Source organism: Athene noctua, chromosome 7, assembly GCF_965140245.1.
Source record: "Athene noctua chromosome 7, bAthNoc1.hap1.1, whole genome shotgun sequence".
Classification (NCBI taxonomy): Eukaryota; Metazoa; Chordata; class Aves; order Strigiformes; family Strigidae; genus Athene; species Athene noctua.
In genome coordinates, this window is record NC_134043.1 from 18,793,851 (window position 1) to 18,806,955 (window position 13,105).

The 13,105-nt window shown below is 42.0% G+C and overlaps 1 protein-coding gene across 1 annotated transcript in view; it reads right to left on the reverse strand.

Moving 5' to 3' along the window:
- The window catches only part of LY75 (lymphocyte antigen 75), a 46,295-nt gene extending 34,594 nt beyond the window's left edge, over positions 1-11,701 (reverse strand). Inside the window, exons 1-11 of the mRNA XM_074910930.1 lie at positions 11,607-11,701; positions 9,009-9,383; positions 7,887-8,060; positions 7,430-7,594; positions 7,157-7,267; positions 5,333-5,473; positions 3,481-3,669; positions 2,656-2,813; positions 1,828-1,938; positions 595-683; positions 67-239 (exon numbers count right to left, since the gene is read on the reverse strand). Coding sequence (XP_074767031.1) covers positions 67-239; positions 595-683; positions 1,828-1,938; positions 2,656-2,813; positions 3,481-3,669; positions 5,333-5,473; positions 7,157-7,267; positions 7,430-7,594; positions 7,887-8,060; positions 9,009-9,383; positions 11,607-11,691 — 1,771 coding nt within the window. The 5' untranslated portion in view covers positions 11,692-11,701. The remainder of the gene's footprint in view (positions 1-66; positions 240-594; positions 684-1,827; positions 1,939-2,655; positions 2,814-3,480; positions 3,670-5,332; positions 5,474-7,156; positions 7,268-7,429; positions 7,595-7,886; positions 8,061-9,008; positions 9,384-11,606) is intronic.
- Between the last annotated feature and the right edge of the window lie 1,404 nt (positions 11,702-13,105).

Consider the following 13,105-nt stretch of genomic DNA (forward strand, 5'->3'; position numbering starts at 1 on the left):
TACTCCAATGCTTGCTCTATGTGAAATTATAGTATTTTTACATATTTTTTTAATTGTTAAATTTACCTGGTTGCAAGGAATTCCAGTTAGTGTATGTCACAGCTTCAGTTTTTTCCCCATCCACTGTACCCCAGGAATATATTCCCGATTGGCTAATATCCTGCAAACCGGTCCAGAAGTATTTTTCTTCAACTTTTGTATGTTTTCTAATTAGACTGTTTATAAATTCTTGCTCAAATCTGAAAATTCACAGATTAATTTGAGTCCATATTTGAAAGATATCTGAAACTATTGAGACAATTTGAAAACCAGGCATATTATTACATGAGTTAGTCCAAGTGGTTGTTCAGGCAGTCCCATATTCAACATGGAGTCAATAGGCTGGGAATTCACATACTTCCAAGAAGGTTGTACACTGTAGGTTTACCATTGTCACACCATGGAAAACACAGTTTGCTAGTTCTCCACAAAAGCAAGTCTATCTCTATTTTGGGTTTATAAACCACTAATTAGCGTACACAAGTTTTAATCTCTGACTGTATCTCCAAGATCGTACTGTAAAACATGCCCATAAATTACAGAGATGTGTTTTACCTGTTCATCACTGTAAGATTGCATTGTGCTCCAAATGAAACTTCTGTTCTATAAATCTTGTAACAGTAGTTTCCATGTCTCTCCCATCCCTGGTTAGAGAACCAAAACCACGTTTATACATAACAACTTAATTTCGGCATTATCTACAGAAGAAAATAATCATTGCTATTATTGGTTGGTGCCCACAACGTGGCACAGCATACGCAAGACAGAAATGCAGTGCATCACATACAAGGTCCAGTATCATCAACTCTCAGATGCATTATTTCTTAGAACTGTGAAACCACGGGAATAAAATACACCACTGTTTTAGCTCAATTGTGCAGAGTCTTCTGACTGCTATGTGCATTTAGAGAAACACAAGGGCAACAGCCTAGTCCTAACCAAAACAATAGGAGTTTTCATGCTGTTCCACCAACGCCAGGATTCAAACAGAGGAATAACAAGAGGGTATTACTAGTGTTTCTTTACTTCTACAAAAACAAAATTTATACTGAAAATGTGTGATCTTACAAAATTTCTCTATTATTCAAATCTTTCCCTCTGTACGTACACTGACATTTGAAGAAACATTAATGTGTTTCCTCTTTGCTAGCCTATCAAGGCCACTGGTGTCTGAACAGCATAGAAAGCTGTAACTCTATGTTAGCAGTCTCTGAAGAGACAGAGTAAAAATACCCCGAGGTTGTGCAGACAGAAAGATAAGGGGTAAACATGTTTCCTGCTGCAGGCAACATGCCACACAAAACTGAACCAAAGAACTCTGAAGTAGCTAATATCATCCCAAGATTGTTCCAAATAGAAAAGACTTCTTTTCAAGCCTTATTTATGCTGTAACATGTTATACTGTAAAAAACAACCAACCCTCCAAACAAAAAAGCAAAACAATCAACCCCCCCCCCCTTTATTCAAGTTGAACAAAAATGAGACCCAAGTGAACAGAAACCTAACTCAGTCATCAATCTCTGCATATCTTTATGTTGCAAAGTGCTTATCCTAAAGTTTCAAACAAATAAATATACCACATCTCCTGGGTCCAAGCTTATAATATCGATAAATAGAGTGATAATACAACCAGAGCCTGCTTAGGAGAATCTGAAATTTGGCTCATGCTATATAAATGTCCTTTTTCAGCTAAAATGTTTCACTGATTTTATTGTATAGGCAAGAATGAAATTAGTGTAGAAATACAGGAAATAAGTGATTTTATGGAGGTTTCGGACTTCCTATTACCTCTTCCAAGGAACAACTTTTATCTGATTTTGTTTCATTCAAAATCTCTCCTTGTTTCTTGCACACATATTTCAGTTTTTCTTCACAGGATTTGACTCTCCACTGTCCCAACTGTGGAAAGGGAAAAAACCAAAAAGTATTTAAAATTCTAAAATCTTTCTGTTTCCATAGTGCAGGGTCTGAGTCTTCATAAGGGGGAAAGCCAAAATGCCTCTAACAAAAATACTGGGGGTGCAATACCCTGGATTATATGCATAGGTACATTTTTGGAAGGAAGACAGAAAGCTGACAAATGCAGATATGGGAGGATTCTGGATTACATCTGAAAAGGGAAGAAAAGCCTAGGGTGATGCCTACTCTTGAAGCACTCCTTGCTTCTTCTCTACTGCATACTCCCCGGTGTCTGTCCTCTCCTCTTCTCTTACCAAGGTATCTCACTAGCCCTCCTCAGATAGGGTAGCCTGAACTGGTCCTAGAGATGACTGAACCCAGCTTTGCCTTTCAGTAGTTGGGCCCACCTCCCTCCTAGTTCTCTGCCAAGAATATGGTAACCCAAAATACAGAGTGACAAGGACAACTGGCTGGCCAACAACAGTGGCAATCTCAGAGCTGTGAGCAATTGCCTGCACTCTCTGCAGTACACACTTACCAAGTGTCAGCTAAATAATTTTAAGAAACTTGCTTGTAGAAAAATTATCTGTGTTTTAAAGATTATTCCAGAAATAAAATCAGTTATCCACTTTACGCCCTTCCTTTACTTCCACACACATCGATGTTGCCTCTACTATGATGGAAAAAAATTTTAAAAAACCAAGACTGTATTCCTACCTCGCCTGAATATGACACACAGTTAGGGGTGCTGTTAAAAGGAACTTTTGGTTCATTCTGATCCCAGTATGTAAAAACCACAGCTGAGTGATCTGACCATTTGAACAAGGTTGGTACATCTTCATTCCTGAGACCCATCCATATTTCTTCTTTAGCATCTGTAATTTAAAATTAGGACAACACTGTAGTTTCAAAATAATATTCAAATGAATTGGAAAGAATGTGAAATCAGCAAAACTAGGTTTTTATCGCTACACTGTGTAGCATAAAAGTCGCATTTTTTGTTTCCTTACGGTGAGAAAGGGGATTTGTGACAAGTACGATGTACTTTTGTTATCTAGACTCTTAACATATTCATGAATATGAGTAATTTTCATGGAGAAGGTAACAAACAGAAAAAACACTCCAGAAATAAGGAACACAAGCAAAAAAAGCTGAACCAAGTTTTTAGAGTGCAGACAAAAACGTAAGACCAAAGAGTACAGATAACATTTAGTCCAGTGACCCAGTAGTCAAAATATTGACCTGAATATAAAACCTTCTGTTTGAATGAGAAAATTATGCACAAGGTATTAGGTAACTAGAAATAGGTTAGGGCCAGCAAATAAATAAATAAATAGATTATATCAAACCAAAACAAGAGCTAACACAGAGGGCTTGGGTCTGAACAGTAACATTCAGCACTAGCCTGGGTATAAACTCAGCATTAGCACCTTTATTTAAAAGTTAGGGATTATGACAATCATATGCTAGATCATGGAAAGTGGTTTGTAATTCATGGTGTGCAGCACTTGGTACATGACCTTTACCAGTATCCCAACTCACCATTATGAAGCTTTGTAACAACCAGTTCAACATCTGCTAACGAGTGTATGCTGATGAGGTTACTCTTATTTGCTTTGCACAACTTGTCTGCCACACTCCAAGGCACCTGGGTATTTATCAGCATGTAGCAAAAACCATTGTGGGGAAGCCAGCCCGAATCACAGCGAGTATCCAAGTGCCTCCAAAACTCTAATAGTGAAGAGAAATGGAATTAAAGGCCTTTGTTTTACATTGGCTAGTGCAGTGTGTTGGCATTTTCTTCATGTTTTAGAACTGGTAGCACCTTGAAAACAGAATGTGTTCGCAACTCTTCAGGGCTAACACTTTAAGAAGGGGTCACAGTTTAGTCAAGAAAATAGACTTGCATGAGCAGCACTACAGGGATTCTTAGTATTTTGGGGCCATGAAGTAGGCAGAAGGAAAAAGATGTTAGTGGGAGTGAAAGCAAAAAGCTAGAATGCATTATGTTAAGCTGGTCTCAGTGTAAGCGAAAGGTTCAGAAGTAACTGTAAGCAAGATTTCAAAAGCAATTAAAGGCAAATCAAATTACTTCATTACAGGACAGCAGCTTCAAAAAAGGTGGCTTGTTTTGTTCTAGCAGGGGTTTGCACTTTTACAGGGCTTTGTTATCTATATGCAGTATCTGCATAAGAGCAATTCTGAATAGCTCACAATGAAACAAATGCTTATTTTTTTTTCTTCTGAAAACTTAAGATATTCAAGAATTCAAACTGGTTTTAATGCATGCTGAAAAAGATATATATTAATAGCCTTTCCAGTTCAAAATGCACTATAAAATACTCCAGTCACAAGAATTCTGTGTTTTAATTAATAAAACAGTGTATAAATGCTGGTAACAACTCCAAATACCCCACTGAGGAGTAAGAAAACAGATAAGGATGGTTAATTGACAACTAGTTTTCAAGGGATCATTTAAAAATTTGAACCAGTTTAGTTAAATTTAAACTGCTTACTATTTTTTTCCCTCAAAGGCATACAAATCTCCTACAGAGCTGAAGAGAATGTGCCTTAGCCAGAGACACTCCAAGACACTTTCCACCTCCATGATACTGCTACACCCCTCTTAACCCCCACTCCTACCCCTCATCCAAGGACAATCATCTTCCAGTAGGTTTTCCCATGACAGCCCCACAAACATGAGCTCTGGAAACTGCATAAGGCCAAAGCACACCTGGAAGAACAGGCTGTGGATGTAGGAAGGGTTGGATGTCCAGGCATAGGTAAATGGCCAAAAGCATGGAAGCAGTTATATGTCAGAGCTGGACACTGTAAAAACTGAAGAGCTATATATGTGTGTGTAGGGAGGACAGAATAAATTTGTTGTAAGAGATGTTATAGATCCAGTAAAATTACACACCGGACAAGCTACCAAGTCTTGCAGCTGGGCCTGATTTCAAAGAATAGTAAGATCTACAAACTACTACTATTTGAATTCAACAGAGTTTGATCCAAGCCCCAGATAGGTCCCATTTTATGTCAATACACACAAACAGTGAGATAAACAGGCTTAAAGCAGAGATGGAAAGGTTCAAGGTGCAACTTCCAGTTGCACATGAAAGAATGCACAAGCCATGGATGAAAAGGGAAAGACTGTGCTGGAAAATACTTTATATGTGAATGAGGAAAGCTGCAGAAAAATGAAAGCTGTTTTTGATGCATCATCTTGACACTGAAGATACAGAGTTTGCTTCTGCTCTGCTAAAAAACCTAAAGCTGTCATGAAAGTGTTTTGGCAGACATGCCAAAGGGTTGGAGAGGGAAAAAAAAGACTCCATAAGTGAATATTATACTGAAATTAACATACAAAAAATAAAAATGCAAGCTGTCCTACCTGGGAGGCTTGAAACTTCATTGAGTGACTTCTTGCAAATATATGGAAGCGGAGTCCCACAATGGTAACTCTGCCACTGGCCTGAGGCAGCATTCATCACCACACAGCTAGTTCCATCCAGCAGGGACAAACTCTGCATATCTATAGTTAGGAATAAATAAAAAAAAAAATACAAGAGCACAAGTTATCAAACAGTAAGGTAGTGACTGCTTGTTTTTCTATTGCTTTTCAATACAAGAAATACTTTGCACGATACAACACCTGGCATTTGAAGAACATAACTGGCTTTGAATGAAGGCACCTGTCCTATCATAGGTCCCACAGAAAGTTTTTTGTAAGAAAGTTTCAGAATCGAGGAATCTGGACTTCCTTTCCAGTGTTTAATCATAGAACCAGGAGGAATGTTCTATTTACAATACAACAAACCCTTGGCTGAGCACTTTCCCAGACTAGAAATATCTCAGGGGAGAACCCTTTCTGCAGTCCTCAGTTTCCTTTGGCAGCCCCTTTCCAGCCCCACTCCAAACGCAGCTCTGCACATTTTCTCTCAACACCAGCCATAACCCTCACCTTAACAGAAACCTGAGACAAGGCCCCAAATTAAAAATATCAGAGGACAACTCTCTTTTGCAGTCCCCAGCTTCGCTTGGAGATGCTTTCCAATGGTACTTTTTGTCTTTCCCTTTATTTAAGCCCCAATGCAAACCCCAGCTGTGAGCTACACATAGCACTCCAGCCCACCCAGCACTGGGTTTGTATAAGTCTCACATAGAAAAAGCTCAGGATGGATTGTAGTTCTCCAGGGGAAAGTACAACAGAGACAGGGCCAGGCTCTTTTCAGAAGTGTACAGTGAAAGGACAAGGAGCAAGGCAGAACTTGCAGCTAGCAAAATTCCTGTTAGATACCAGTAAGTATTTTTCACAAGAGGGGTAGACATCAGTATGTGTGCCATGACTACGGACTACATTACGCCACTGTAACTTAGGACAGTCTAGTCTCCAGCTCTGCATTACAGTCCTACAGTGTCATCACAGTTCAAGAAGAAGGTGCAGCCAGTAGTACAAACAGCAGAAAAGTCCTTAACCTTTCCAAAAGACAGACCACATTTGGAAAATCTCACAGATATTTCTTAGTAAAGCTTTCAAAGAAGTAACAGAAACCACTTCTTATCTTTTCACAGAATTCAAGTCGCAGCACTATTCTAGAAACTGAAGGAAAAAGGTCAAATTCAGCTTGAAGGACAGAACAATATTAGCTTCAGTATTCCCAGTTGTTACTCCTCCAGGATTCTCATATACACACATCCATGGCATATTTGTGAGAATATTACAAGTACATGCTGAAAATTCCAAAGCAACAAGACTCTCACCAGTTCTGCTAGGAACTTGGGAGTAATTAAAAAAGGTTTTTCAGAGGTTTTATACTTCTTTCATCTTCACCTCAATACAAATTTAAGCATCCTTGAAGTTTAAAAACACAAATTAGGCTTCTAAGTAAAGTCAGTCCTTACACATACATCAGTAATTGTAATATCTGAGGGAAGTCAATGCCATTCTGTCAGTGTGAGGAGAAATTTAGCAGCTGGGGAAGCTGTAGATTCTTTACTAAAATGGACCTCAAAGATGCTACTTAAATTTTACATTTTTAGAGATATTAACCTAATAATCCATAAACATAGAACCAGTACAGAAAGATTCACTGGATAGGAGGAAAAGATGCTTCTGAACTTTTAACACAAATGGAACAACAATGATTGTTTTGATGAAGTCAGATAGAGAAGGGTAAAAAAACATACTCGTTAATGCCACCAGAAACATCATTACCTGGATGCCAGTTGAGAAAATTCAAAGGTTTGTGATCTGACCACTGCCAACCACCAGAAACGTCCAGTTGATTTAAGCCAATCCAAAAGATCTCAGCAACATCATCCTTAGCTGGAAATATATTTATTAGTTTTTTAAAAGAAAACAATTAGTATAAAACGCTCATTCTTTATTGGTCTCATTTAAACTAAAAAGGGGATCTAAAATACTATCTTTACTTCATGTTAATTTGTCAAGATTTCCTAATACACATATGTAAATAAGTACACCTACCTTGTATGTAACTTAATTCAGATGCATCTTGGATGCTAAGTAAATCTCCTCCTTGCCTTTGACATGAAATATAAGCCTCTTTCCAAGAAAGAGAAGACTGTGTATTAAACTGGTAGCAACTTTCAGATCCTGGATCACGCTCCCAGATATCATGACAACCATCCTCTGTTTAAAGGAAGCAGAAGGTACTTGTAACTACAACTATACTGTAGTTACTGAAACATGAAAGTTTCAACAGAAAAATAGTAATACTAAAGGTCTATTGATTTTTATATTGATAATCTCATATACTGGAGAGTGTGTGCCAGTTGTCTTGTCAACGACAAGTAGAACGGGGACAGTAGAAAAGGGACCTTCTTTTACCCAGCTTAACAACAACATGGTACACCAAGGTGGAGCAGTACATATGTCAAGTGACAGAACACTTTTAGGACGTATATTTAGAAACCCAACGTGCCTGGTTGTAAGCAGATGCCCCATTTTCCATCATGAGTATAATCTTCAGATGTGGCGCACCATTTCCCACCCGTATGTGTTTCATCCTGAATGCAGTCATGATGCCACGTCTTATTATACAGAAAGGGAAATTCACAGGGTTTTCCATAGGAGTTCCCATCTTTGGTATAAACCTCTGCAGGAAAAAAATAATGAAAGAAGTAGATTCAAGTTGTCTAGGGGAGGAAAGGACAGCAAATCAATGTTACTGCTTATACAGACATAGCTAACTTAAAAGCACGCAAATCTCACTTGTGGTCTTAAAATGTCGTATCTTGTAGTTACAGATAATACACAGCAATGTCAGAACTGAAAGAAATGAGAGGAAAATATTTTTCTGGACTTTTTTTTTTTTGAGTGGGGCATAACACAGCAAAATATTGTTTCCCCCTTCCTGGTAAGTTAAATGCATTGTCCTGCTGCACAGAGTACTACAGAACAAGGCTCTAGGAATCAACACATATAGGTGAAGGAAAACATTTCAAACTGGAGCCTACTGGCCCCTTCAGGCTGGACACTTTGAATAATTCAAGTACAAAGAAAATCCTGCTCTTAAATATGGTAAAGCAAGTTTTCACCACTTATTCCAGCAAGCATGAGATTTCAGATGAGACTGACTTCCATGGCAAGTGGACAGACTACCAGACCAAAGCAAACGGCTGGCTCCTGACAGTCCAACAGGCTGCCAGTTAGCAGCATGCATGGAGTTGGACTGTACAACCTACTAGCAAAGAAAATATCCTCAAGACCTGCTAGCAGCAAAATTCTCATCACTGAAAAGGACAGTCTGATAGAAGGTGGTTGATATTTCATAATTAAATAGGCTCTTAATAAAATATGGGAGTAGAGATTTAAACATGCTCAGAAAGCCACCCAATAACACAGCTTCTGCAGTTGTGCATCTCTATCTTTTATTGAAAATGGTTAAAGTTCTATGCTTGAATATCAACATCTCTCTACAGCAAAACATGCTATTGCTTTACTGATCAGTCTTTTCATATAATTAAGAATTTATTGGCATAGACATACAGCAAAAAGCCCTTAACAACAACAACAAGTCCTCCAAACCCCCATGCAAACTTACCATGATAAGGATATCGACATATATCATCAGAGGAACTGTTGCTTCTCCACTGGTCTGTTGCATTTATGGTTGCAGTCACGTAGGTAGCCTTGACAGTCACTTTGTACTGAGATGCACCAAGGACAGAAGCATCAGCACATCGCCACCACAGCATTAGTTCTGAGTTACAATCAACCATTTTCAGGCGAGACAGTGATTTGGTGAATATATCAAGTCCCAGGCACTGCTTGGACCCCAAATGAAAGAGGCGATTCTGGGATACCCATTTCCATAAAGCTTCACTTGTCTCCTTGCAGTCACCTATGACTATCCGTGAGTTTTTAACTTGTATGCACTTGTTCAGTGTGTCATGGCGAATGGTAAAAGCATCATTGCCTGTATAAGAACAAAAAAATATCCATATACAGATATACTTCAATATCACTTTCACAGGAAGTTCATTTTTAAAAGTGTAATCACATTCTGAGACACATGAGCAGAAAAGTACAGCAACTGCTGTTTGTACACTATACTGTCTCTTTCCATATTAAGTACATTTTCCTACTCTTTAGTGAGTATTCTTTACTTCTGGGGTGAAAAAAAAAAGATTGCTTTCAAAGTTATTATAAAATGAGGGGAGATAAAATGGGGCTGTTTTCTAAGCCCAATCCTATCGATGAGAATTCTTCCTTTAACACACACTGATTGGATCAACCTCTGATTACTTTGCAGGCTTACTGGGTAAAGAATCTTGCCTTCATGCTTATCTGCAAATGCAGTAACACACAGCAGATACCACAAAATATAACTAATAATCTCCCCTTAGTAAGTGCTTTCTTTTTCTAGCTGTGTATCATATATGATACACAGCATGATAGGCTCATATGCGAATCAGTTTGCAGGTGCAACTGCAGCATTACTAAAATAAGTGGCACCGCTTTTGGAAGAGTTTTAGAATTAATATTCCACCTAAGATGCTGTCAATACAAAGACCAGGACTATCATTTTCAAAATGACACAAGAACCCTAGTTTCACTTTCAGCTGTAACGTAGCTTGTCATTAAAAAAAACAGATACTGATCACCCTGATACAAGCTGCCACCTCTGTGACAAGTGGCAGTAGGTTTAAGCTAACCAAGAAAAAAAATGCCCCAGAACTATTTCTATACCACAGTAAAGATGGCCCCATAGTATAAAACTTCCACTTCCCAGGCTGACATGAACCTTGGCTGTACCAGACCCACAGGGCTAATTACTCTGCTGTTTAAATAAGGAATCTGCTGAGTAGTGTTCTGTATTTAATAGTAATGCTCTGTCAATCACATTCCTACAGCGTTTTTTTAATATGACTTAATAATAGGTTTGGCTGAAGAGCAAGGAAAATATTCAGTGATGTTATGCAGTGAATTTTACCACTACTTCCCAGTATACTCGTGAATTTTCCGCTGTGTAAGTGCCAAATAGTATCTAAATAGTACTGAGCTGGTCAAACTGTGAAGAAGAATCTCTAAGTCAGCCACCTACTGGAGTGACTTCTCCTAAATAACACATTTCAACCAAGCGCCTCTTACATCCTATTAAATAAGTAAGACATTTTAACAAGCAAACTTGCTTTTGTGGTATCATTTTACCCTTTGCTTTTTCAACACTAGATCTGCTTTTTGCCTTTTATTCTCCCCTCCAGACTTTCTTCTTCTTTTCAATATCTTGTAACATGTTCTCAGTCTCTTCTCGTATCTTCCCTTTCCTTCTTCTTCTTTCACTTCTTCCCACACAACCCTCATTCTGACACCAAGAAGAAAATAATTTTTTTAAGTTTCCTCAGAAAAACTGCCGATGTTGTCTCACCAAATCTCTCTGTACAGTGATTTATTAATACCGGTGCTCAATTACTCCAGCTCAACACTCTGGCCGCGAAGTTTTACTGACATTTTCAGCTACAGAACCAAGCCTGTTACTGCTAAAGGGTATCAAAGTATGTGACGCGCAACTATTTAGCGGAGAGCTCAACTTCTCTCCCGGCAGCTCCCACCAAGCTAGTGGCCTCGCCTTGCAAGAATTTGCCCAAAGTGAAACTTTTCCACCTGCTTTCCGAAAGGCTGGCGGAGCTTCCTTCCTCTCTGCGCACAAAGCAGCAAATAAAAATGACGGCTTGACGCCCTGCAGGGGACCTGCCCGAGTTCGGGTTATTTCTGCTGTGGAGGGAAGAGGCCAAAGGCCCGGCGCTGCCCCGGCGGGGGGCGGCCCCCGGCACCGCGGGCACCGGGAACGTGGCACCCGCGGGCGGCGGGGCAGCGCCTGCTTTCGCGACGCCCCAGGCGAAGCGGACGCTCCGGGAGGGAGCCGTGCGTTGTTTTGTTTTGGGTTTTTTTTTTTTTTTCCTCCCTTTTTCGCTCCTCCTCGTAAGTTTCCCACGTTGTTTCCGCGCAGTTGGACTTTGTCAACCAGCGCAACGCCCAGAGGTGCGGGGAACCGTCGGGGCGGAAGGCCCATCAGGGCACCGCCTTCCCCCCTTTTCTGCGGGGCAGAAAACAGCCTTCCGCGCCCCCCGCGCCGCAGCGCACCCGCGCAGCGCCTTCCCCCGCCCCTCTCTCCCGGCAAGGTGGACGCCCGGCTTACCTGAGGGGTCCCGGCGGGCCGCGCAGCAGACGAGGAGGCAGGCGAGGCCGCAGGCGGCCCAGCGGAGCCCCGCCGCCCGCGCCATCCTCCCGCGGCGCGCAGGCTGCGCGGAGCGGGCGCGCGGCCGGGCTCGCTCTGCCGGAGCGTCGCGCCCGCCGCCGGCTGGCCGGGACAGCGAGCGGCCGCCCCGATTGGCCCGCCCCGCGGAGCGTCACTTGTTGCCAGGAGAAAAGCGGCCGCGGGTTTGCCGTGAGGTTTGGGGCGGGGCCGAGCCTGGGCGGCGGCCGGGCGTGAGGGGTCGGGGCGGCGGGGAAGGGCCGGTCCGGCCGCCCCGGCGGGAGCGGCGTTACGGCCGAGGGAAGCGAGACACAGGAAAGGGAAGGGCAGTCGCAAGTGCAAAAGTAGAAGTGGGGAAAGCATGGGGGAGTGAAGGGACAAGGAGAAGGGAAAAAAAAAAAAGGACAAAAAGTGAGGGGAAAAAAGGAAGGAGGAAAAAAATGAGGAAAACACGAGGAAAAATGGAGAAAAAATAGAAAAGCAGGCCTAATTATGGCATGGTAATTAAAGTTAAAACTAAATAAAAAGTTTTTAGAAGTTCAGTTGGGAAAGAAAGAGAGAGCCTGAGTGCTAAAAGTGAAGAAAAGGCAAAAAGGGAAGATTGTATAAAACAATAAATAATAGCAGACACATAAATAAAATACCTTAAGATGGATCAAGTAATACATTTCTAAACGTTACCCTGTGATCCTTCCTGCCATGGCATGCCGCCAGGCGCAGCGTGACGGCCACGACGCTGTCCCCGAGGCGGGGGAGTGCCAGGCCAGGGGCTGAGGGGCTGAGGGGCGGGTGACCGTCCCCCCGGGGCAGGGGCTGGGAGGCGGGTGACCGTCCCCCCGGGGCAGGGGCTGGGAGGCGGCCAAGGGCGCCCGGTGTCACCGAGGGTCCCTCTGTGCCGCCGCAGCGCTTGCGTTGGGGAGCGGCTGGTAGCGGGCAGCCGGTGTGGGCCCACAGCCCTCGCCACCGTGGGAGCGTCAGGGACCCCCACAGCCAGGCCTCAAAGCCCACTCCTCCATCCCCGTTACAGACCTGCCTCTGTGTATTTGCCCATAGGGGCTAACTGGACCTTGGCAAAACTGAAGAGGGAACAGAAGCGGGATGGGCATCCTTGCCATACTTTCCAAGGGTTTTCTAGCAGCTAAAATTGCAGTGGTCTGATCTGTTTCTGACAGGGAAGGGGGAGGAGAGGTTGAGATTGAGAGCAGTTGAAATAATCATTGCTGAGAAAATTATGATGCTGGGTGCAGGAAGTTACAGAAACCGAAAATGAAAACACAAAAAGGTGGAGAACCAGTTGGCCTGAAAGAGGAGAAAGAAGGGAAACTGACAGAAACTATGTAAGATAAAATCATGTCTGTTTATAGCTGAGAGTGTTGGGTGATTCGGTGCTGTCCTGGAAAAGCTGTAGAGCTCAAACCCCTGCTGTGCAAGAAAGCACTTGC